This window comes from Gasterosteus aculeatus, chromosome 11 (genome assembly GCF_964276395.1).
Source record: "Gasterosteus aculeatus chromosome 11, fGasAcu3.hap1.1, whole genome shotgun sequence".
NCBI lineage: Eukaryota > Metazoa > Chordata > Actinopteri > Perciformes > Gasterosteidae > Gasterosteus > Gasterosteus aculeatus.
The window spans coordinates 7,282,092-7,307,996 of record NC_135699.1 but is presented as its reverse complement, the minus strand read 5'-3'; the positions used below and the strand labels follow the sequence as shown (position 1 = coordinate 7,307,996).

Here is a 25,905-nt window from a genome sequence, read left to right as displayed (position 1 = left end):
TAACATTTTTGTTTTGTAAATACAGCAGCTGATACAACCTCTAGCTTTTTGCACCCAAGACCAAAACAATAAATAAAGTCTGTTGAAGGGAACATTGAATTTGAAATAATGAGTAAACGAGAATATAAACGTTTCAGTATTTGATGAGCTGCAGACGTCTCACAGACCCCAAAAAAGCAGCGACACGGTTAGATACGAGAGTGAAAGCCGCCAACTGATCACGTAAGAAGCTCAACATGAGGCCTATGAAAAAAAAAACAACAGCAGGAAGCTCTACTTTGAGGAACTCAAATAACCACCAAAAAATGAGAAGCACTTTGTGTTGTTCACCTTTCTAGTCTATCATTATAAAACACTATAAATAAGATGAGATGTTTGGGTGGTCGGGTCATGACATGATGCAAAGTCAGAGCGCACTGAAAAAGAAGATTGAAAGCGAAGCGGAGGAGACATGAGGACCCAGGAACAGCACTGGCATTCAAACCACCAAGAGAGACGAATTCTATCAACCACAGACGGTAGAAAAGAGCACAAACAGACGTCTGAACTTCACCCTGCACTCTTGTGCAACAACTGTATTTACCTTGCGGTGACACTGCTGACAAAGTGAAGCAGTATCTTCCTCCAGGTGAAAGTTGTGATAGCCGGCGATCAATATTTTTGATTCATTTGCTGCAGGACAAGCTCCTTTTTTGGGCCATGATTCAGTCTGAAACACACTGCAGATAGCGTGCATGTCTACACGCACACATGCTTCAAATAAACACAGTGTACTGTAGTGATACCATGTGATGTCCTTACATCTCACCCTGGTCCTTACATCTCATCCTGGCATACCTGCCCCCCCCCCCCACAAGGTCATAAGGTCAACTTGGATCACGTCCTTCCTCCAGCCATGATTAGTTTTACCCTCATCTTATAATTTATAATGCTGCAACGTTCGCCCACCGCTCAGATATTAGCGTGACTGTCCTCTCGCCGCCCTCGCCTGTGGCACAGAGGTCGCTGCACCATGATGATCCCCTCACAGGAGGAGGAGAGAAAGACGGTGTGCTCCCTCCGGCAGGACAAACCCGGCAGATTGAGTGTCTGAGCAAATAAAGCGCGTCTGACGAGGACTCCTGCTCTTTCTAATGAAGTAGCTCAGTCAGTGAAAGTAGAACCTCCCAAGAAACGGAGCCAGCTACATCTCGGGTGTTTCCTTCCCATCGGGAAGGGGGGGGGGTGAAGAACTCAGACTCACACTCACCGTCCGTAGTGCTACAAGAGGCCAAACATGAGGCATAGAAATAGAAGACCAGCTTTGAAGTTGACCCTGACAGCCTCGGAGGTTAAAAAACGATCGCACAGCGGATCTCTGGGCCTCCTCAAGGACTTCAATTGGCCTCTAAGTGGCACGTTGAAACATCCAACTTTTTCATTTTGGCTGCGCTCTGGTGATTACAGGCGGTTTCGTCAGCCTCGCAGAGCTACATTCTCCTCCTGTCTCACTTCACTTGAACAGATGTGATTGAAAGGATGTGCCGTATGTTCCACAGGCAGTAAAAAACACGCTGGAGCAAAGCCAGGTGCGGCAGCTCTCACGGACATATCGGCCCTCTTCATCCGTCAGACCGCCGTTCCTCTGGCCGCCAAATGAACCTGGGAAACATCCCGCCTGACAGATCTGGATATCACTCATCCTTACTTACCATCCTTATGACAAAAAGCCATCCTGGGAGACCCATCTAGTACCATCAAACCAATGTCCCGCCCACAGATTTGTCTCTCTCAGACCACGCGAATAAAACCCCCTGATGTTGAGTCATTGTGTTCCGCGCAGGATCATCAGGATAAGGAATCGCCCCGTAACACGGCGTCCAATCAAAATCGATTGTCCCCGTTTGAAAGAGCTGTCTTTGTCTGGGGCTCTATTTGACGCCTGGGTAATTGTGGTTCCAGCTCAAGTCATTATCCCTTAAAGGAATAAAGGAGGAGGATGGATTAGAGGGGGGAGGGGGGGCAACTTTGGGTAACACCACCCCCCATGAAACGAGAGACAGATGTCCACGAGGGAAAGAGGAAGTCCATTAGTTTTAGTCGACTCTCAATAAGGGGGGAGTGGAGCAAAGGGGAAGTTTAATAGACCACATCCTTGTCCGGGGTGTCATAGCGGTCAGTCCAATCAACTGTTCGGCAATCAGAATTATTGCTTTGAAATTTAAGCCAGCGGTAATTAAAGGGCCCGGTGAAATAAAGAGTGCTCTTCCCCCTAAATTAAGCCAAAGAGGTGGCACATTTGTTCATGCCAGGGCCTTTTTTTTACGTCTATAGAATCCTTTAAAATCCTTAAAAACTAAGCTTCAATAACCCTGATACAGACGCTTCATGTCATTTCTCCGTTAGAAACTTTGATTGTTCCCTCTTGCCGGAGTCCTCGTCTTCTCTCTGCCGCGATCGGATCTGCTTCTGAGGATAACACATTTGGAGAGACAAGAGAAACGTACATGGTCTACCCGATGACCTTGGAGCAACACCAGCGAAGACCATGAAAATACATCATTCAAAGCTCCTCGATGCTGGAGCTCTTGTTGGATGAAGGTTTTAGGGGCTCTTGAGCTCAGTATTTCTCTGTAGGGGGGGAGAGACCTTTATAAAGCTGCTGATGCCTTGTGCCAAGCTGTGCGTTCAGAAACAAAGAGGCCTATTTGAGATGTTTGCATTTCGCAGATTGCCGCTTTGAGAGAAGCAGCAAAGAGAGCAGGCGATGATTCAGCAGCCTCAGACGTCTGTAATAGCCACTTCACATCTTTTGCTTCCGCCTTTTTCCCGACGCGGTGCAGATCTCTGTTTTCCAAAAATATCCAAGCGCTCAGATCGTTTTTTAAACCTTCAAAGAGACTTTCTGGATCTGTGTCTACATTCCATTACTTTGAACGATTTTTTCATTTTTTTTTCACAGGGAGCTCTTAATCTACGGTTCTACGTAAAGCCTGTGATGTGAGCAGTGAGGCGTGGCGTACACTCTTATTCCAATTCTCATCATCCTCATCATCCTCATTTCAGATGACCCCACTAAAATGTAATCAGTGTTATAAGTTCAGGCTCGCTGTGAGGTGTCCTGCAGGGGATCAGCCAAATCTCACATTAGCTAAACAACAGGCAGGAGAAGAGGCCGGACGGGTCGGGGGGGACGCGGGGGGGGTGATTTAAGGCACTGCTGCCGCTGACAGGTCCCCTCCAGCTACGGCGTCTAAGCAGGTTTTAAGTCAACTTCTGAAATGTCATAGAGAGAGAGAGAGACAATGTGAGAAGCCTTCTGAAAACACAACACGCTGTAGCTGGATACAAATTGTAAAATCAGTCACTATTGTGCACAGCTTGCACCGCTGACATTTTAAAAGACGATTCCTGCGCGCTAATCATTCTGCTATGAGTCAAATGAAGTCAGACACGCAGCGTGAGCAGTCACTTAACGCGACGGCTGGATAATCAGTAACGCCGATCTCGCTGAGCATCCGTCAATCATTGACAAATGCAGGATGTGCTTCTATTGACTTGGTCAAAGGGTTGATTCCTCCGGTTCGCGTCTCCTTGAGCAAGGAACCGAACCCCAAGTGGCTCCCGGGCCTCACTGTTACTAAAACTGCTATGGACGGGTTGAATGGACAGTTTATAAAAGGTGCACTTTAATAAAATTTTCATTTTAAATGGAGGGAATATTGTCAATATTTGGTTACTAAATCAGAGGGCTCGGCGGAGATCTTTGGGAGCTAAAGTAGGAGCAAGTGGGCCCCCTCTTTCTATCTCCATTGCTCGGTATGCGAGTACAACAACCAGACGTATGCCACGACGGCTGCATTTCCACACATTTGCACGAGAGGCAATAACTGACAATTTGCTGAAAAGTGTAAGAGAAAAGAAAGCGCCACCTCCGTGGGTGCCGCAACTAATTTACATCACAGTTTACTTCACACTCTAAATTCGTGTAGGAATTCTTTTCACAGGTTCTAGTAATACCTGCAAAATCAGTACTGGCTTGACGCCAGAGTACAGCTTCACACCGCAAGCTCCGACGATCTGAACCCCAGAGGGGGGGGGCGCATATTTTAAACACCATAATGCATCTTGTCGCAATAAGGAAATCCTTTCGGAATCTTTGACGAAACCCCTGCAGGAAGAACTCGAGTGCACCATAAAAAGACCCCCCCCCCCCACCCCCCCCGTCCGTCCGTTATAAAAGGCACTTGTGTGTGCCCGGTCTGTGTTAACACGGCCACCTCTGTTGAGTCACGATGCGCCGGAGCCGCAATCAAGACCGGAGGTGGTCAAACGCGGTAGACCGCTTTGTGTATTTAAATGGTCAGCGGGTGGAGGAGGGTGACTGAGAGGGTGGACGCAGGATTTTATTGCCTGTGGTTATTTCACTTATTCAATTATCATTTCACTGTTTTGTCCCTTTGCCACGTACCAGAATGCCTTCGTTCACCAGAGGCAGCTCTGGAGGTCCAACTGGGACAAAACTACAGATCGAGTTCCCTGTTTTAGCCCCAAGTGTTTTGTTTTGTTCTTTATTAAAAACGAAACACCGCTTTTAAATTCTCTCATTCAAAGCAAGAGACACATTTTTAGATGACTGTATCATCACTGAAAAATGATCACATCCTTCTCTCGGATGTTTGGTTTTTCACTGATCTCAGTGGCCAATCGGTAATGTCCCTTTTAACCACACTGCCATATTGGCTCATATCTATTATATGAGGCCATGGATGAGGAGATGAATTGATAATAACAGCGTTACATCATCGATGTCTGTCGGTCTTTTAACCCTAACCGTGAACTTTTTCTCTTTTCTTCTTGCGGATCTCTGAAAATACATCGTTTGACCTTTACTTTGCTGCTGCGCTTCAAGGACTCAAGCTAGTGCGGCCACAGGGGAGGATGATAAAGATGGAAAGGAAAGCTATGGCAAAGGCTCGGGAGAGATGCGATGATAATAAGATGCGTCATTCCTAAACTCTGGATCAAATCCGGCTCCTTCCTCACTCGCGCTATAGCTGTCAGTGGCCTCCGCACAGCAGCCGGCCTCGCAGCTGTCCACAGGCCGGCGTTACATAACAAGGCTGCATCACAAACCCCCCTCGAGCCACTTTGCAGCCTCTCCACCATGACACTGTCACCCCGCTGAGGAACTGGCACGAGGACAAAGTCGCATGCCAACGCTTCAGGGACGGACGCACAAGCTCTCCGCTAAGATTCTCTTGTTGAGGGTCAGATTGATGAGGTAATGCAGGGCGGTAATAGCTCATTTGCTTCCTAATTCCAATTGGCTTGTGGCCCCTTCACCCTTTAAACCTCCACTCACACACGCAGAAAAATGCTGCCCAAGTGTGGGCGGCTGTGCTGAAGCTATACATGCAGCCCTGGCTGACCCACATTTCACGACCATGCTCTGCTCGAACAGATGATTTCATGCCTGAAATGTGCAACGCATCTTTTTTTGGACGTGCCTGTCAAACCCCGCCAACGTGAGAATTGCAGACATATTTAAGCTCTGTGACGGACATGTTACTCCTTTAATATATGCACGGGGAGTGCTCCAAGCTCTTCTACAAGACAATAGCAACTGACGGTTGAGTCGAGTCGAGAAGAAGTTGAGACTGGTGTCGTGCAAACTGTACTTTAAAAAACCTCTAGAAATTCTACCATGAAGCAGTAGTTTGATTCTTCTTTGATATCTGAGGAAAGGTTCAAACCAAGCCTGCACGGAACTGTCCTAAAGGTTGCATTCTCTCTATTGGCCAGCAGGGGGCGACTCCTCCGGTCTCAAAAAAGAGAAAACGACTACTTCTCTGTTATTTTATTACCTCAGAGAACATTTTAAACATGACTTTACTGTGTCTTCATTTAGTGAATTGCAGTCCAGTTCAACTCGTAGCCACTCCTTCCAATTACACGTGGGAACTTCTGTTACAACATGGGGACGCTGTAATCCAAGAGGGCCACAGGGAAATCGTCTTCTTGACTACAAATCAAACCAACGGGTGACGGCACGACGTCCACCCCTTAGACGCAGTCCATGGTTTGTGCTGCGATAAGCGGGGCTGAAACACAACAGAAGGGAATTCCACCAGCTGTGCACAATTCGACACCCTAGAATTCCACCTTTCGCCTAAGAAGAAGAGCCCTGAACAAACAAGAGCACTTCCCTGAGAGAGAGCTTCGGATTGCTGTGGTCATTCAATCCACCCAGAGTCACACTCGAGTGACAAGAGTCCACCGACATTTCGTGCCACTGGAGAGCCTCGAATACCTTCATGAATTCCCAAACGCACCACACGCACTCGTTCCTTCCCGGGCCAAGTGACATCACGGTTCTTTTATGGAAACTGCACGTCGTCACATAGTGTTTCGCCACCGATGAGCTCATTTGAACAGGTGTCCCGGGTTATTTTGGGAGGCCACACGTGAGAATTGGCTGCACTTCATCACACCGCGCTGACCTGTAGCTCCAGCAGGGCGGCTTTCTAACATCACACGATACACCGTTTACCATCAAATCAGTATTCGATATCACTCACAGGTAGACGGCGCGATCTCCCCCATGTTTGGTCATGGTACTGATTGATGTGGAGGCAGGTGTGTGTGTGTGTGTGTGTGTGTAGTAGGGGGGGGGAGCGTCCACGTACATCTTGTTTGTGCGAGGGTGTAGAACGTCCAAGGGGAATCCAACGACGGGGGGGGCAACCAAGAACTAGCCGGTGTGTTCTGTGTCAGTTGCTAAGCAGACTGAGTCTGATACGACAGAATGCTGCTCTCCAGTGGGTTCCTCCCACGCAATACTTGCATCTCCACCAAGGACCCCGCGATGCACTGTGCGTTGGAAAGAAAAAAACAGCAACGCCGGCACCCAACGCTGGTTAGTGTCTTTTTTAAATCATATGAGGAAACCTGCCTGTCAGTGTGTGGAAGGGCGGTTAATTAACCTCCACTCATGGGAGCACTTTGGGTCGGGGCCTCCATTTAAAATCCAACCATCCATTTCTGGGGGAGCTATATGCAGAGAGGTGGCCCACAAAATCAGATTTATAACTACGCAAATGCTCCAAGGCGAGCCAGATTCCTGTTCTCACATAAACCGGCTATTACTGAAACATCATTCCTACGATAACATTTCAAGACAGACACCACAGCAGATTACTGGGAGTGTTGCCTTTAAGCGGCGTGTTCTGTAGCGAAGTGTAGCAACAAGGTGACTGCAGCTGTTTAAAAACTAATGAGGCTCCTTTAGGTTCTGGTTGAGCTGACATTAAAGATGCAGCCGTGCACACGTGAACTCGTCCATGATGGTGGTGGTGGTGACACACTTTGTGTGCCGGCGTGCCTCGGACCCGAAGCGCAACAACGAGCGTGTTGCATTTCTGCTTTTTTCCTCTGTGGCCGCGTACAGACTCATTGGGGGGAGGGGAGGGGGGTCCCTTTATCTTTCAATTGTCTCAAGGTAAACTTGACGTTTATTCTCGTGGCCACAGCTTCCCCGTAGACCCACCACACATTTGTGATTAACACTTGATTAAGGTTTTCGCGCGACGCCGCGGCAAAGCCACTTGGCAATATTGGCCGCGCGTCACCTCGACAATCGCCGAGGAGGAGAACCGCTTTCAAACCCACCGACCTTCATGATGCCACAAGGTGGGTTTCCAGCTCCCTGGCTCCTCTCGGCGGAGCGATCGCGGCAGCCGCTCCCGGTCCTCGGACTGCCGTCCTCCCGGTACCGTCCGTTGCTGTAAAGTCCCTCGGCCGGGCCGCCCTGGGCAGAGGCCGACACCTCCAGGTACGCCCGGGTACCGGCGGGAGTCAGCGCGGCCGCGTCGCCGGGGATCCCCGCGGCGTTGGACGCGCCGCGGGCCGGCGGAGCGCCGACGGCGGGGTCCACGCAATGTCCCGAGAACACATCCGAAGCGTGTACCCCTGCCATGGTCCCCCTCTGTCTCTGTGTGTCTCTCTCTGCTTCTCTCAGTTACAGCGACGATCTCCCCTGCTCACCGTAACCACGGTCCATTTTCTCCTTCAAGCACCCCGGCGGACTTGTTGACGTCCGGGGCGGTCGGTGTTCTTCTCCGGGATCCCCGGTTGTGGTCAGACCGCATGAGCGTACCTCCCCCTCCTCCTCCGATGAGCTCTCCGGCGGCGTGCGTGCTCTGGATCACCGCGGGCGGCAGCTTCTGCCGCGTCCCGTCTACCGAAGCTGGCACTTCGGCGTCCTCGTCCCCGGGAACATGCTCCCCGCACACCACGTCCGCTCCTCTGTGGACTCCCCGCGGCGTGCGTCGCCTCGCGCCCTCCTCACTTTTGCAGAGCTTGCGTGCATGCGGGAGCGCTGCTCCCCCTCTCTCCTCCCTCTCCCTCCCCTCTCCTACCCGTCTCCTCTCGCACGCACGCTCGCTCGCATCCGCGGGACGAATTCAAGAGTGCGAGAGCGCAATCGCAAATGTGCCCCGAAACGCATGCACACCTTTGCGCGTGCGTGTGGAATTTTAACTTTAGCATCTCGAGCGCGCGACGGCAGTTCGACTCCCCCGTGCGCGCGCGCGTACCTGCTCCGCCGTGGCGCACAGGTTGCATTGAACGAGTTCATTGGTTGTGAAATGTACGGCCAGGACTTTAGATTCTATAGTTTCATTTGACAAAATCATTGTATTTGATGTGAAGAGCTCGTAACTTGCTAAGTGGCTCCCTATTATCCGTCACAGGCTCTCCGGTAGAGGGCGCTATGGAGCCTCACTGTTAAACTACGAGCGGAACTTGATTCTGTAATTCATTTTTATGAAAATGTAATTTCGCACAGTTTTTCAGGTTTTCAAAGCATTTCAGAGCTGCACCCCTCTCAAACGGAGCAGACTTACCGAAAAGGAAACACACCAACATGGATTTGCAATATTGTTGAAAAGATTTTCATTTTTTAGTTTGAAGGTATGTCAATTGATTCACCATTCATTTCAGTCTAAACACCAACAACCCATCATAAAAGTTTTGAAGGACGTCGTTCAGGTAGTCCAGAGACAACTGTTGTGTCAATAAACAACAAATATTGTCCCTCTTTTCCAACAGCAGCTATGAGCATAAGTTGTTGTAAGAGTCAGCTGTTCACTCCAACAATCAGGTCCGTAATTTCAGGTTTGCAACTGGCTGTGCTGCAGCTCTGCATCCAGACGGTACTGGCTGAGCCAATCGAGGAGAGTAAGTGCTGCTTCCATGTTTGTCCCGCTTGTAGAGAATTCGGTGAACTTTCCGAAAACCCTGTTTGTTTGTGGTCACCGCAGTCAGGCTCCAAGCTGAGTGCCTTTCTCTCCCTCGTGAGCAAGTTGTCCTTTCTCTTACATGTGTAAATAATGCGCCTGAGAGCCTGCGTGTTCTGTCCTCTCTCCTGGGTCTCCCCGGTGAGGGGGGGGAGGAGAGGGGTGTCAGGTCTATCTGTGTGAAAGCCATCTGGATGTTGCTCGATGTCCTACGATCCGTCCAATTTCAATCGTCCATCAATCAATTATGTCGTCCAGATTGTTTTGGAGGTCTGTTCCGTACACAACAAATCTTTTACATGTCTGTCAGTCCAGAGACAGGGATTCCTCTTCTGTTCTTATCTGAGGGTCCAAGGACAAAGGGTGTCCTGCGCTGTGGCAGGCTGTGATTTGTGGTACTTGTCCATGTAAATGAAATGGACACAAAAGGTGTCCTTGTTTCAGAGGGAAATGTGCTTCTCAATTCAACTGCTGCTGCGTGCTTCAATGATGGGAATCCTGCTCCCAAACGCCTCAAACACTCCCTCTCTTCTCCCTATGACTCAATTAGAAGACAAACGAGTGGAGACTGTAAACGTGATTCACAGTCGCAGTCAGCGTAGAGTTGCGCAACATCATCGTGCACAGTCTGACCTTGCAACACCATGATTATCACAAACCTCTGATGCTAGGGCGAAATAAACTACAACATCGGACGAGACTTGGGCAGTAAGCTGGCATAATGCAACTCCATTTTTCAACCCACCGAGGAAGTCAAAGTGAATTTGTATCTAAGAAGTGATGTAAATGGTAAATGGTAAATGGCCTGTACTTGTATAGCGCTTTTCTAGTCTTCTGACCACTCAAAGCGCTTTAACACTACATGACATCATTCACCCATTCACACCCATTCATACACTGATGACAGGAGAACCATACACAGTGACACCTGCCATCAGTAACTACCATTCACACACTGTAGTCGCAGCTACAGGAGCAATGGTGGGTTAAGTGTCTTGCCCAAGGACACAACGACATGCGGGTTAGCCGGGCCTGGGATCGAACCCACAACCCTCTGATTGGAGGACGACCGTGCTCCCCACTCACCCACAGTCGCCCGTGCAGCAGAGAACGGCCGAGCTAATCTCAGCCAAAGCTAAGACGCTACATCATTGACAGACTTGATTCTGTTGTAAGTTCTTAAACCGCAACGGCCACATGACTCACATCAGATAATTGCACACGGTTTGCAGTCAGAGGAAGTTAAGGATTGTATTCAAGTGTGTTGCTCCATGGATGTTTTCACAGACCTCGGGTAGCGACGAGTGGTTTAATACGCAGCCAAAACACCGCCTCGCTAATCACACTCAGCTTCACCATTACGAGCGACTGAGAGGAATACGAGCGCCGTTGGAGCCCAGCTACGTCTCAAGGACGGACAGGACAGAAGGAAGGAAGGAAAAGGGGGGTTGGAGGTAGACTGGAGGTAAACTCGCCGGTAGACTGAAGTGGCAAATGTTTGGGAAGACGGCTACTGGAGGGATCTCTCGCCTCCTTCCTTTCCTCACTCGCTTTCAACCCCTTTCCCTGGTGATCTCTCAGGCTCATGTATTATGCACACTCAGAAATGATTTAAGAAAAATTCTGCTTTTAAAAGCCTCTCCGCCAGGCCCAGCCGTCTCACTTTAATGTTAAAAAAGTGTGATGGCCGGTCTCCGAACTTAAACATCAGCTCCACGTGGAAGGGACCGCCCAGTAACCCACCCACTAATACTGCAAGTTCAGCGAAAACACCAGGGATCACGACCAGCGGAAGGAGCAAAACTTTGCTTTCGGTTCGTCCGTGGCTTAAAAGAAGACCCAAATTAAAACCGAAAAATGTGAGATCGTGTGACAGAGACAGAGTAGTAGACCGCATCGGCACTCTTGAAGCCTGAAATTACAATTTGCCGCTGTAAATAACGCCCTTGTTGTTTTCTATTGAGGTTGGCGTTAGTTTCCTGTGGCAGGATGTCAGCCACGTTCAAGTTCAGGCACCACTCCCTCCCGCTGCGGCAGCTGTTGGCTCAACGGACCTCTCCTGCTACACCCTCAGGCCTCCAATGGCCCCGTCCTCCACCCCCCCCGGGGCCCATCAACAGAGGCCGGGTCGCCTTATTGACGGCGGCCGGCTATTGATCAGCTCTCCTATAATCCCAGCTGACTACGGGGGCATGTGTGGGGGTCATCCTGTCAAATGTTCAGGATTTATTACCACATGGGATATTTTGCAGAAAGCCAAAAATGTCACCTCCTAAAGGCTTTATTTCACACGTACAGCATCAGTTATGGTTACGTTCTATCTGATAAGGAAGAAACTTAATTTCTGTTTTAGAGGTAAATAAATGGCTAAATGCTGAGAGCAGACACACTGCTGCAAAGCACTATTATTTTGCAAGCCATTAATTAGTGATTTCTGCACTGACACGCCGAAGACGAGCAGCTAAAAACTTTTCACATCAGAGAAAATTAATGAGCAGAAAAAGCAGAAGTGGCTAATGAATAGTTTTTCGGGGGAAAATAGGTAACAAAGGACACGTAAAAGGCAAGTCCCAGGACAGCCTTGGGAGCCTTCAGTATGCTCCAGTGGCCCATGCTGGTCCACAGGCTCCCAAACCCTTTCACCTCAACTCCGAAACGGCCTGCAGGGAGCTCAGGAGGACCAGGCCTGCCCCCCCAAGGGTTCATGGTCCTGGTACTCCCACACGGGTCCATGCACATGGGGTCCAAACGGAACTAGTGTGGGTTTTCCCAAGCTCGCAGTACCCTCTGTAAATCCACAACCGCACACACGGTGGGCCCATATTTGCTCGGGCACTGGGGGGTTAATAATAAAACCGCTCAAACAAGGATCAATTTCTGGGACACATTTAGTGTGTTTGAATGAATGATGATCTCATCATGAGAGGAAGTTCTTGCTGCTCTCAGGAGGGAGCAGTGGGTGTGTTTTCCTGAGCGTTGCCACCGTGCTTCCTGTTTGTGCCCAGTTGATCGTCAGCAAGAACCTTGCATGGATTCTTTCTCGCAAAGGCCGTTTCATGTAGTGTAGTTTTTCAAAACTTATTTTCTACATTTAAAGTTAATTGTTAAATGCTCACTAAAGATACGATGACATGATCCAAACAGAAGGGAATTCACACCTCCCCAGTCAGCATGTGCTCCCGTGGGCTTAGCTGACACCTGGTGGTGACCTTCGTACGCTAGAATGAAGAACTACAAACATTTGTTTTGACAGATACCTACTGGAGGCCTCATGTTTTCAGCTCGTTAACCTGTTTGTCGTACTCAGCTGAAAACACCAGCGAGTCGGCGTTATTTCACAGGTTGGCGGAAGATTACAAAGGGTTCCGTTCGACCAGAAAATAATAATTTACACTTCTATGAAACCAGTACCAGGGTTGAAATAAGCACTGTTGTTGTCTGGCAGTCATATCTATTTATTAAAACTAATACATATAATTAAATACAACACAGCCAGACGCAGAATGAATTTTGCTTTGTGCATAACTGAGCACATAATTAGTTCTCTTTGCACATGTATGGTCTATAATCATTAGCATCATTGGTTATTCCACTCTGCCTGCCTCAGTCATTGAGCAGCCTTTTTCTCGGCCTTCCATGTGACAACATGGTGTCTCCATCTGGTGGTATTTGTGGTACTTTACACTCCACATATTAATGTACAAATATGAGTGATATTTACTCTGAAAGTTTACCTGAAGAAACAACACCAACACTATTTTTGTAAATGTAAATTAAAATGACGTAAAATAGGTTTTCCTTTTATAAACTATTTACGCATGTTGGCCCTTCATTATAGTCTTCATATATTTAGGCGAAAACCATTTGCAGTCCCTTTTAGATCTAAATGACTATATTCACATGGCCAAAACAATATCCACTGGCACGAATAAGGCAGATTCACGTAACTTCCGGTTGATATAAATGGACACTGATAAATGCACTCTATAAAGTAAATCATATTAAGACCCACCGCTGCAGGAAAAAACAAGCCTATTATCGCCGCAGGTGCAAGTCAGTGTGCTCATGCTATTCCTCCGTTTAAAAGCCTTTACCGTTGATGCAGGTTTAGTGTCCAAGGAACAAACCATCACTGACCTCTGGGAGCCCTTTGCTCCTGATTACGACGACTCACCTCAAGGGAGTGACGTAATGTTCTGTAGACTGTGTGTGAATAATTCAAAAAAAAAATCAGGAATGCATAACAAACCATGATAATTATTAGAAAAACATTCTCTTCAAGAAGTTGTGTCGCTTACTTAAGATAATAACCTGATTATGAAACCCATCGGTACAATAATTGGTCCTATTTTCTATTGTAATCTAGGATTATTCATTTTTGTCATCTCTCCCGAACATGACTCAAACACACGAACCTCAATCTACATTTGAAATATTGTTTGTGTTTCTTATATCCACCAGATGACAGAATTGAGCCAGTTCAGAACGTTTGTGATCATCTCAGAAATGCTGTGCGCAAAGAGTCGTTGAGGATTTTAATAAACTGTAATAATCAAACTGTGATAGGATCTCCATCTGGCTTCCTGTACTTACCTCTACCAAGTTGTGATTTTGGGCTGCCACGTAGAAATGGACAAAACATGTTTTTAATGTTTACATCGTTGACGTTGCCTCAAAAAAATATGCCAGACTATCCTTCCCTTTTACACATTTCTAACACCATGATGGCACAAACATTAGTTTTCAGCAGTTTATAGTTTATCGCGGGCCGAGTATTCGCATTCATGTGGCATATAGATTGAAAACAGATCTCCCTGCTCGACAAAAACCAGTGACTCCTTCAATCGGATGAAGGAATCCTCTGCAAAATGCAACGGTTTGTGAAGAATAAAAATCAGTCAAACCAATTTCGGGAGGCTTTTAAATGACACCTAAAAGAAATAACACCAACAATCTTGTTGACAGTGGCTTTCTTCATTCAAAGGACAGTTTAACCAACAGATCCTTTCGGCCTCGCCTGCAGAGATACTCATTTCACCACTGCAGGGTCTTAAAAATAAAACGGCGTATGGTGACTCTTTGCCAGCTGGACCCAAGTATGAGTTTCCATTCAAGGAGCTGATATAGTGTTGCACGATGTCCACAAAACAGACTCCGCACGTTCCTGTTAAAGCCGCTGTGCTGAATGGGGATAAAATTGATGTTGTTGACTGCACGTATAACAAAATAGTAGCATTTATTTTGTAGTGACATAAAAATCTTAAAATGATGTAAAAAAAAAATCCTGCTTGAAATTACATAATAGTTAAAATTATTTATAAAACTTTATTTTCTTATTTTCAACAGCTGTTTCTCTTGGAAAACCTCCAAGTGATAAACTCAAACCACAATCATGGTACGTACATCGAACACCACACAGCTCCATCTACATCATCCAGAAAAAAACAAAAAAACACCGGCGACAGTGAAACAAAGCTGATGAGAAAACGATACCGGTAATGACGGATTTATCACAAGACAGCTCGTCTATCTTGGGATTTCTAAATTAGCAGAGGAACAAAAAAAAGGAAAAGATTGACGAGGAAATATCTTAAATATTAATGTCAGTCCAACAAAACACAATAAAAATTCTTCTTCTCCGTTTTCCAGTTGCTCCGCGTCCTTTTTCAACCGGTACTTCTGGTGGTACGAGACTTGACACTCCGACTGAGGAGGTATTTGTACAAATATTCTCCACTGAGTCATGCAAAGGGGGCTTACATTCAATAAGGGGAGTGCCAGAGAAACAATAATAAAATAGAATTATGATAGATAAAATAAATTCATATATTCTGTATACTTTGATCGTTTTCTATTTGGCTTGTACAGAAGCGAAGCAAAGCGATTCATTCCTGAGATGCAAGGCTGTTGACACATTTTCTATTCAGCATTGTGCATGTCTGTGTTAGAAGAAGGGCTATTAGTCTCAACCCTGTCCAGTCCACCAATGTATTTACCAACCAATATACGGCGTCCTTCTTTTTTTTTGTTGTGTAGCAACAAGTGTACGCACGTTGGAATCTAATCTCGACCTGAAATCTAAAGCCAGACAAAGGCGGTGACGCGGCACGCCATGCTCGAGCTCTGCTTGCGGCCCAGCAGCTGCTGCATGCATTCACAGCATACGCATCTACCCATCTACCGCAACGCCTTTGCGACTTCAGCTGGTGGTGCAGTAAGTGGACAGAGAGGCGGGAAAGTCACAAGGGACGCCAAATATTCAGGACACTTTGTGCGTCCGGACTTCATCGGACAAGCGTTTTTCGAGCAAAAAAACAAAACAAAAAAACAAACTAGCCGAAACAGTGTTAGCGTGTCGGGCAGCGGGGAGACAGTCTTCACATACGTTAACACAAAATCACATCAACAGACCCCATATAACAGTATCGACTGGTGTGAATAGTGGTGCAGAAACAAAAACTAGTAATGACGGCTGTCAGTAGAATAATGCGAGGTAGCATCGACGAGGGGAACCGAGGGACCTGAGAGGAGAAAGCAGGCAGCTTCGGGTAAATGCTTAGAATTTGCATTTCTGCTGGTGAACAAATCACAACTAGTAGGTTGTGCACTTAAGCGCGAGCACAGCGTGCTGATGCGTGTGCTGTCAGTTGCCGAGAGCAACAGGTGTCACTCCGCCTTTAGGTTAGTGTGCGTGGATTCATGAAACTGACTGCAGAGCGACGACCCCGATTATGTTAGCGAAAGCAAAACTCTTCATGAAAGATTCTTTTCCTTGTCAAACGGCGGCGGCACTCTCAAAATACAATTTACAATTCAGAAAATGTCAAAGTAGAAACACCCAACTGTTAAAATGATTTATCTTTTGGATTTTTTCAAAAATCAAGAGGAAATGCATCCGCCATGTGAATGAACATCAACGTTCCTTCTCCTTTGCACTCTAATGTAAAACTGTACCTAGTCTGTTTTCCAAAACACTTATGGACGCAAATGAAAACAGCATAAGTCTCCAACGAGAAAAATAAAGAAATTACAACCATTATTAACATTTCACATTTCAGCTATCCGAAAAAAATAATGATAATGTCAATGCGGGCGGGGCGTTTTGGGAAGCAGGGTTTGTTTGGTGTTGTCACGAGGTTAAAGAGGTCAAGGGTCAGGACTGTTGGCCGCCCCACTGGCTCTCTACGGGCCGCCGGAGGAGCTCCTCTACGTGCCGCGCCACGTCCATGGTGTCGTCCAGGTCGAAGTCGCCCTCCGCGTCCAACATAGAGTCACTCCTGCCACAGGACACAGAGTGGAGCCAAACCACACTCAGACAAGCTGGCAGCACATCGAAAGAAACAAAAGAAAAAAAAAAGAAGAAAAAAAAAGACCCAGCAGGAGCAACAAGACACTCTTTATTCTATAGAAAAGGCACATGCACACTGGGACGGACCGGGCTCATATGTTTCAAAGGCTGTGTTGACTCACATAGGTGGGAATATGCCGTAGGTGTGAGGATGACTGACGGGGGCTGGGGAGGCGCCGTGATCCATATAGGTTGGATTCCCACTTGCTGGGTCTGGATTGGCTGTAGTAAACCTGTAGACGTAGACACACACACACACACACACACACACACACACACACACACACACACACACACACACACACACACACACACACACACACACACACACACACACACACACACACACAATTAAAGCCTACGAGTCTCTGTTCAGCAGTTGCCAGAGCAACTACTCTCAGCGTGTTTTCCAGGCCTCGCTGCATCATTATGGCCCTTCTCTGAAGCGACCGCGGTGACAGGCAGGGAGCGGGGCTCGCTAACTAACAAGCCTAACTCTAATGATGAGTGGGGGACTAGCTGGCTCAGGAACCGCGGCCGCCCTTAATTGGCGTCCTCCAACTGTAACAGCTGACTAATAGCCGATCTGAATTCAGGGTTCAATATTGCGTGATATACTCTAAATGTTGGCGTGGAGGGAGAAAAAAACAAAAAACGCTGGTGGGCGGATGGCAGGGAAGGAGAACGCGAGGAAAGGCAAACAGGAAGCTTGATACTTACTCGGGCACCACTTGTTTGATTTGCGGCTTCACGTAGCCGTCCACCGCTTTGGCTTTAAGACGAAGCGAGCACAGGGAGAGAGAGAAAGACAGGTCAGCGCGGTGGTCATGCAGCAGTCAATACATCCGTTCACTTTAAAGTAACAGCCGGCGGCTTACAGAGGGGCGGGGTGTAATATTTGGAGAAGACCTCATCCTTGGGCCGGTCGGGGTAGAGGAACAGGAGGTGATTGAGGTCGCTGATGCGGTCGGCCAGAGAGCGGATGGAGAAGTCTTTGGTCGTGTAGGGCATGAGGTTCCAAACCATCCTCTCACCTGGAGAAACACAGCGTCAGCAGTAACAGAAAGAACATTCAGTCTTTCTCTTTGACATTTTCATTTCAGTCATTTTACAGTATTTTTTTTTTTTAGCTTGCATAATAAAAAAAGAAAAAAGAAAAAAGCTTTTTATTGCACGTTTTTATGAACGTGAAAGCTCATCCTCTGAAAGCGCTTCTTTGATGGGCTGCAAGAAGGTCTGACCCAATAAGAGCCTGTCTGAAGGGTTAGTCCCGGGTTTATTCATCAATCTCAATAAACGGAAACCAACTGTGAGCTCAGCGCCAGGCTGCGCATCGCGAGGACGCCAGGGGGCCTGTTTCTCGCCGATCAAAGCGTTCAGTATTTGTTTGCAGCTACTTATTAGCTGGTTCATCTACAAAGCTTAGCTGTGATTAAATGCCCCAGACCCAACATCAAACAGTAACAAACATTTACACGTCGTACCTGCTTTGTTAGGATTTTCTGCCACCCAGGCGATCGTGATTCCTCCGATCTCAGAGTCACTAAAGCGGAGGAGGAAAGTACCGTTGGGTTTGGACATCAGCATGTCCTGAGCCTGCTGCTTGTTCACAAAGCCCAGTATTGCTCTGGAAAAAGAGAGACAGAAAAAAAGACATTAATATTGTAAAGTGCATTCCCGCACCGTTCCTATTTTATGGGGAGAGAGCGGATCCAGCTCCCGATGCAGCTGTGGAAAATCATAATTGTGAACTATTGCCAGAGTTGTAAAGACGATGTGGACAGAAAACAATTTACTTTAAATAAATTGTGCTTTTCAATTCTGCCACATGTTATGGCCACACATTGAAACTGACACAAACAACACATTTGCTTACCCGTCATTCCAGTGTGGTTTGAGATGTTTCTTTGTGAGCTCCATCACGCCATCGAACCACTGCCAGAAAGTGAAGTTCCTCCCTGGCAAGCTTTCCTGTGGGTAAAATGGGATTTTTTAGAAGGGGGAAAAAAAAAGAGGTTTTACATATCAAACAGGGTATGTTCATCTTTTAAAATGGTTTCCACATTCCCTCATGTCCATAAATACAGAGAACAACGTGTCCGCGTCCCAGTCGTGTTTACCATCTAACCGCGTGCGGCCAGTTTTCGTAAATGTTGAGCGAGGAACGACAACAGCGGGTGATGCAGCCTGTGCACCACTCTGGAAACTGGATGTTCCTGTAATCTAATCAGTCTGATGGTGTGTGGCGAGTGCGAGTGCATTTTCTGCCGTGGCCGGCTCCGTTGAGCCAGAAAATGAGGCCCCCAGCCTTTCACTGTGTGGACAAACAGGCCCATTAAGATGAAGACCCCGGCCACCAATGAGGCGCGCTCTCTCTCTCTCAAGTTGACGACGGAATAGGGCTGCAGGAGCGTCGCAAATGGAGCATGAATCACTTCTGTGTATGAATAACTTAATGGCTCCATGGGGACGGCGCATGCCTCTGAAAACTGGCCCGTAGGCATTTCAGAAACGCAAAAAGGAAGAGAAAGCCCTTTCCGAGTAAACCCAAACATTCGATTAGAAACTGATAGCTAACTGGTTAGCCGCGAGGGAGGGACAGACTGCACAGCGCTGACCCTGTTGAACTGCGACCAGGTCATAGTCATGTTGCGGTAGTCGTCAGGGTTGTTGCTGGAGCTGCTGAAGGCCTTTTGAGCCAGGAAGACCAGGTTCTCCTCCGACAGGCCCCGGTTACTCTGCACCTCGGCCTTGTATTTCATGTTGATGGCATCACAGAGCTGAGGCCAAACCACCTTGTCCGGCACGAGGAAAGGCACCCGTCCCTGTAGAGGCAGCGGAGACAGCAGAGGACTTGCATGAGCTTAAAGGACACGAGGCACCAGCATGAAATCAGAGCACGTGAACAAAAGCAAAAGTAGTTGAGTGAGTTATATTGAGTTATTGTTTGCACAAGGATTACTTATTGTAGTTAATGGATCCCGATCAGCAGAAAATGCATTCATATCTATAGGAAAACCAGATGAAACGCCCATTAAGAGTCGCTGCATCATCTCCTTCCAAAGCTATTAACCGGAGCACCTTTAAAAACAGAATCTATATTGGCACTTTTTTTTTGGTGAACTAATTGAAATCGAATCAAAACGTTTTCAGAATTATTCATTATTTTGCGTAATTTTGTGTTCAAAGGTATGCAGGCTTTATTGGAACCAGGACGAATAAAAAGGTACTTTTGATACGTAAAACATTTGAATATACATTTACTCACCGGCTCTGCAAAAGCGTTGTCCCACAACACAGTAGCCGTGGCGTTATTGTCTTGGCTACCATGAACTATCACCACCACAGGAAGCGATAACGTCTGTTCAAAGAAAGAAGGGAGAACAACAAATACTGCAAATCCATTACAAAATATTAAATGGCAATGAGTAGTATTGGTCGGGCTGATGTTGCACAATGCCAAGTATAATCTTTGCCTCCCGGCTATTATAATCTTTCCTTTGAACCGCTTCAGTCGGCGCCACCTTACCTTCACTTGAAAGACGAGCTCATTTCCTCCAACGCTAAACTGGGATTCGAACAGAATGGTGAACTTTTCTTCCGTGACAGATTCTGCTCCTCGCCTGTCCGATCGCTTGATCCTCTTCAAAGACTACGTGAAAGATGCAAGAATGAGAAATACCGGCCGACAATGCAAACATCACCTGTACGGCATCTGCATGCATAATCAACTTTGAGTCAGAATACAAGGTCATCCATGGATGTAGCGAGCGGCTCTACTGGAAGCTGCAGACTGATCCTGCAAGAGGCCTTTCTGAGTTTGTGCAGTACAAACTGCACTGCAGTCCTCACTGTGCACAGACACAAGCAGATATCTGTGGACGCTTGAATGCAGCTCAACGTCGTCGCTTCTCAATCGGTTTGAATGGTATTTTGATGCCCTAATTAATATAATCCAATTCCAAAATCGCTCTTAATGTTAATAAAGTGGAGCTATTCTTCCCAAATTAAATTCTACTATAAAGACATTTAAATATGTAAGCCACTTGTCCATTGCGCGGTACTCCACCACATTGTGATCTCACACACAGCTGACTTCACTCCTCTACAGACCCACATTTAGACATTCGACTCGGTGTAGTTATTTCACTTCAGACACGCTTACCATGTTCCTGAAGTGGGCGCTGAGAGTGCCAGTAGTCTGGTGGTACTCCATCACGCAGTTATTGTTGAGAATCTCTCCACTGCTATCACTAAAGGAGAGAGAGACAATACGAGGGTTCAGTCAGTAATCTTTAATGTCGACTCTTGCGCCCAGAATTATGTTCTTCCCAGAAGCGATTAAAACTAAATGATGGCCGTTTGGACGGCGGGAGTCAGACACATGCAGGGTGGAGGAATGATGTTCACACTCATATAATTGCACGGTTTAACTGCCTCTATATTTTCTACATGAGAAAGCGCCAAGCGGATGTCTCAGGGCTGCAGATCGCGTGGAGGCCCAGCAGAAGCTGCCTGAGCGGTTGAATCGCCCACGCGTACAACCACTGGCTGACCTACGGGGTTTCTGTTTGTCGGGAGGAATGTGGAACAGGCTAAATGTAGATTCTGCATCCACACCACAGATTCCTCTGTTGGCATTGTTCGCGTTCCAGCCACGTGAGGTATGGAAACACATTAGGACAGAGTTCATCCTGGGGTCCAATAATCCCTTTAGAAAACTCCTTGTCTCATCGGTCCCCCTACACGACGCAGGAATACTGAAACACGTGGGAACGTCACGTGTTGCTGCTTTGGTGTGAAAAGTTGATGAATTTATTCATTTCAAATGTATAGCTTAAAGTAGCAGGGTGTACGATTAAGGCAGACCTGCTAAATAACTATGTGCTTTCTTTAGATTAGAATGAGCCTGCCATGTTTCTACAGGAGCTCCAAACCGACACAGCAAACTGCCTCCACAGAGCCCTCGGCCAGTTTTTCTTATTTGAAGTCCAGCGCAGTTTTTCCGACGCTCTTGGAAAGCGCGAGGCGAGTGGAGGTGTGATTCAGCCGAATGAGTTAAATGAGTGAAAGCCGCTTACACACAGCCACTTCAGATCCGAAGCTCCAGTAATTGCATCATTATTTCTACGGTTTTTCAGTTTTTAAATGAACTTACTTCCTTGTGTTCTCGTTCTTCAGCAGGGCCTTGGCCTGCTGCTCACTAATGATGGTGGCCTTCACCTGCGGCGGGTTCATGTGCACGTTCAATTTCCCACCCACCAGGAGGCGCACTGTAGCGGCGAACTTGGTTTGGGTTTTTAGCACCTGTGGGGGCTGTTTCTCGATAATGAAGGTGCTGCAGAGACAAAACAGGGAGTCAGACCTAATGAAAATAGGGCAATATGTCCCATTTTCTTTGTTGAACGTGCTATGTAATATGTAAAAATACTACAAACAACACAGAAGGTAAACAATGGCTGTTTAAAACATTCAAATAAACTTTTAGTACACATACGATGTATTTGGTTATACAATTTTGAAAGCAAATAAAGGTTTGTATACTAAAAGTCTGCAAATCTCTTCTCATCTCTACTGACCTGCAGATTTGATAACAGTAGCCTTTGGAAATAACCATAGAGCACTAATGGAAGTATTGTGAAGCTAACGGAGGTAAGGAATGATTTTCTGTCTGGCCAGCTTCTGGCTGATAAATGATTAAAAAAAATAAAATAAGTTTGTTCGGCTGCAATGAAGGAAGATTTATGGGGCTCCCACTTCCGAGACCATACCCATCAATTGGCACGGCGCCGAACAATCCCCTTTAATCCTGACGCGTCAACATTTCCTCTTCCGAGAGTAAAAGACAATACAAACAAACACTCACTATTAAGTTTTGTGGTGAAGTCATGACCAAGACCGGAGTGTATCGAGAATGATCAGGCCTAGTGAAGCTTTACTGCTGCAGCATGGTCGTTACGGAGACCCATCGTCACGCTCCGGTTCCCCTTGTTGCGTAACACTGCGTGACTTGCTTTGCAGGTAACGGTGATGCATCGGAGCACATTCACCCCCAGCTACACGCGCGCTGGGCCTCATATGATCAGCCCAAACAACCACAACACACCTGGTGACCAATGCTGAGATGATATCTGTGATCGTACTGCTGAGCTCGTTGAGCAGCTCTTCAATGGGTCCGGGGATCGGCAGCTGTTGCCGGAGGTGCTCTGCCCTCCGAATCTGCTGCCTGTTTTGCCAGATAGTTTCAGCTAGCTTTTCACACCTGACACACACACAGACACACGCACACATAAAGAAAGAATTTATGCCTGTAGTGCAGAATACAGCACTGCAGCCCAACATTATCCATTAAAACTGAAACAGGATAGTTCAACAACGAAAACAAAAAACTCAAATTAAACACAAGCTGTCTGAAAAACGAGTGACGAACAGCAATTCTGTGACGAGACTGGTCACATGGTCTGCTATTTATATATATATATTTTTTATTACCAGCCAATAAACCCAGCGGTAGTCAATTTAAAGGTCGTAAACCTGTGACCCTTTGCTTTCAGAGGAAGCCTAGCGGCTGTGATACTGGTGGGAGGTGGAGGCCGGCTCACCAGGACTGCAGGATGTCCAGGCCTCCCTCCGGCGGGCCCCCGTTGCCTGCCAGCTGCTGCCGTCTCTTCCACTGGATCAGCTCATCATCCAGAATGATGGTCTGCTGCTTCCTCAACAGCTGCAGTGTTTTCTGGTGCTTCTCCGCCAAGTCCTGCGCACGAACGGGAAAGAGGAGGCGTGACTCGGGGCAACGCGCGAGCACGCGGTTTCCTTTCAGTGGGCACACATTCCCGCCTCACCAGTCTGTACTTCTGTAGTGTGTTGGCCTCTCTGGTCAGCCAAGCCTCCACGGTAGCTCTCTTGTTGAGAAGGGCGGGCTCCCGGAGCTGTCGGTCAGCAATGGGCAGCGTGGCCAGGCTGCTCAGCTGAGCTGAAGGTGAGCCGGGGTTGTTGCCGTCCAAAGGGGTGGTGGGGGGGAGGGGGGGGGGGGGGAGAAGAGGAGGAGTGGGGGCGAGAGGGGAGGTGAAAATCTTTAACGTGCATTTATAGTGTCCATACATGCACAGCCCGGGAGGGGTAATGATTTACTCAGGAGAACCACCTCCAGCGTACCACAGACGTCATAACAGCGAGGTGTTGTTTTGTGAATGTTGTGAACGTTAAAAGCAAAGGTTGATGATTATGGAAGCTCTGGGCGCTTGTTTCCCAGCCCTGATCGACGAGCTGCAGCAGGGGTCACACTGCTGTGAAATTTATGTGCGAGGGGGAGTCTTTTTTTTTTTTAACTCGAAGCAGCACTGCAACTTTACGATCAGAGTTCACAAAATGTCACTCTGACATTCACAAAACTGTTCATTCCCTCCTCACAGTCTAGTCAGGCGGAACTAGACCGCATGCAGTGGCGCGCAGGCCCTCCGGTCTCACCCTGGATGCGGAGGCTCTCCTGGTACTGGATGATGAAGTACTCCTGGTTGTGCTGGAGCTTGCGCAGATCGTTCTCCGTGTCCTGGGTCAGCAGGCGTAGCTCCTCGAAGGCTTGGTTGATCTGTTGGTATTTCTGAGACATGCTGTCCATCATCCCGCCCACCGGAGAGCTCGACTGTCAATAACAAAGTGGGATTGAGAGACGGGCACGGAAAGCGGGAAGGAGCTGTAGGCTTGCGTATTGTCGGTCATCGGGGTTGTTTTACAATAGCTGGTTTGTTGATGAGCTGACAGACTCAGGCGCGGAATTATGAAACCAACCCGGACTTGCATGGAAGAACGCGGCCGGCCGTAAAGGTGCAAAATAGAGGGGAAGGAAATGTTCAATCTATTCAGTCCGACTGCATCAGCGAGAGCTGTGCAGTGCCAAAAAGGTCAAGATTAAAGACGGTGAAATTCAATCAGTCCAAATATGCATTCCACTAATAGAAAAGGGCATGTTGAGAATGGAAATCAATTCGCCGCGGGAGTTGCTGAGAGTCACATGTTTTACGCTCTGCTGGCTTTACGGTTTTACAACTCACTGCTTTGTGAAATATTTGAGGTCACTTTTCACTTGCAGTGCTGCAGCGGAGACGCAACAGAAAGTTTCACTTTTGTTAGTTCCACCCGCGACGCGCGATTGAGAAGGCATTGTTTTGACAATAGTGCAAAGGAATCTGCAGACCTCGGGGCTATAACTGGAGGAACCAGAGAGCGGTTACCCGACCACCTGGCCCCTCAGTCAGTCACCATCAAGCACTCGGGCTTCTGTTTGCGCGAGAATAATGCACCAAAAAAAAAAAGCCACACAGGTTTACATTTAAGCACGGCACTCACGTTGGTAGCCTCTCGGACGAGCCTCTGCTCCGTGTAGAGGATGTGCTTGATGCATCGGACCAGCTCCAGCGGACAGCGGTCATACGTGCTCTGAAAGACAAGGAGCACATGTGCCGCGTTAAGGCCCATTAGCCCCTGACGAGCGGAGCGTCCGCCACACACAGGACTCGCCAATTTAGAAAGCCTGCCAAGTTCTGAGGGCAACGCGGCAGACCCACTAAAACCCATTAGAAGAGACTAATGAGGCTCTGAAGCACCGAGTACTTCATATGTGACTCATTAGCACTCACACACATCGTCACCCACCCTCTGCTGGTACATGTGTTCATGTGTTCAATCATCTATTCTTCTTCTTCTCTTTTTCCCCCCCTCTGATCAACTGGATTAAAAGTTGAGTTGCATGAATCGTGAAATCAAGCCGAGGACACACGCCACACCAAGACGAAGTAAACAGCACAGGACACCGACGGGGGGGCGGGTCTCCCGTGTTATTTCCAGACAGGACACATTTGGTACATCGCCGTGGCTGAATGGGATATACGTGGGTAAAAACAGTTAAGCGGCGGTTTGGGACTGCGGTTTAAATCTGCACAGCCAGTTGCCTTTACCCCGTTTCTCAGCCTGGTTTCAGGGAAGGGAGAAGACAAACAAGGGGACGGATCTGGGAACGCGATCATAAATAGCAGCTCTGGCTGGCTGCCAGGGAACTCACTTGGGTCATCCTCTGGTTTTCCTCACGGTAGGAATAATCTGTTCTAAAAACATGTTGCCCACTGTCCGCAGGGAATAACAGTTACATCTCCCAACCACTTGCTGCACCTCTTCTCCGCTTGCTTAAAGGTGGAGTCAAAGTGTTGATTGTGTGAACAGTGGCCCCATTATGCCTTTCAGCTGTGGACAAAATAACCAGCTCTAAGACAAAGAAAATCAAGG

The 25,905-nt window shown here is 47.6% G+C and overlaps 2 protein-coding genes across 7 annotated transcripts in view; both read right to left on the bottom strand.

Moving 5' to 3' along the window:
* Positions 1-8,445, bottom strand: part of LOC120827571 (inactive phospholipase C-like protein 2) — a 49,410-nt gene extending 40,965 nt beyond the window's left edge. Inside the window, exon 1 of the mRNA XM_040190569.2 lies at positions 7,655-8,445. Within this exon, the coding sequence (XP_040046503.2) occupies positions 7,655-7,957 (303 nt within the window). The 5' untranslated portion in view covers positions 7,958-8,445. The remainder of the gene's footprint in view (positions 1-7,654) is intronic.
* Positions 8,446-14,583: 6,138 nt separating this feature from the next.
* stat5a (signal transducer and activator of transcription 5a) overlaps positions 14,584-25,905 on the bottom strand; it is a 33,866-nt gene continuing 22,544 nt past the window's right edge. For 5 of the 6 annotated variants that reach the window (XM_078083553.1, XM_078083552.1, XM_040191692.2 and 2 more), the window contains 16 exons: positions 24,973-25,062; positions 24,094-24,268; positions 23,469-23,599; positions 23,229-23,380; positions 22,733-22,888; positions 21,785-21,964; positions 20,792-20,879; positions 20,156-20,278; positions 19,895-19,987; positions 19,245-19,451; positions 18,503-18,597; positions 18,111-18,253; positions 17,505-17,660; positions 17,347-17,398; positions 16,749-16,859; positions 14,584-16,555 (listed from right to left, as the gene is read on the bottom strand). In XM_078083553.1, the coding sequence (XP_077939679.1) occupies positions 16,432-16,555; positions 16,749-16,859; positions 17,347-17,398; positions 17,505-17,660; positions 18,111-18,253; positions 18,503-18,597; positions 19,245-19,451; positions 19,895-19,987; positions 20,156-20,278; positions 20,792-20,879; positions 21,785-21,964; positions 22,733-22,888; positions 23,229-23,380; positions 23,469-23,599; positions 24,094-24,268; positions 24,973-25,062 (2,076 nt within the window). In that variant the 3' untranslated portion in view covers positions 14,584-16,431. Of the gene's footprint in view, positions 16,599-16,748; positions 16,860-17,346; positions 17,399-17,504; positions 17,661-18,110; positions 18,254-18,502; positions 18,598-19,244; positions 19,452-19,894; positions 19,988-20,155; positions 20,279-20,791; positions 20,880-21,784; positions 21,965-22,732; positions 22,889-23,228; positions 23,381-23,468; positions 23,600-24,093; positions 24,269-24,972; positions 25,063-25,905 lie in introns of all 6 variants that reach the window. The other variant, XM_078083556.1, reaches the window with a different exon arrangement.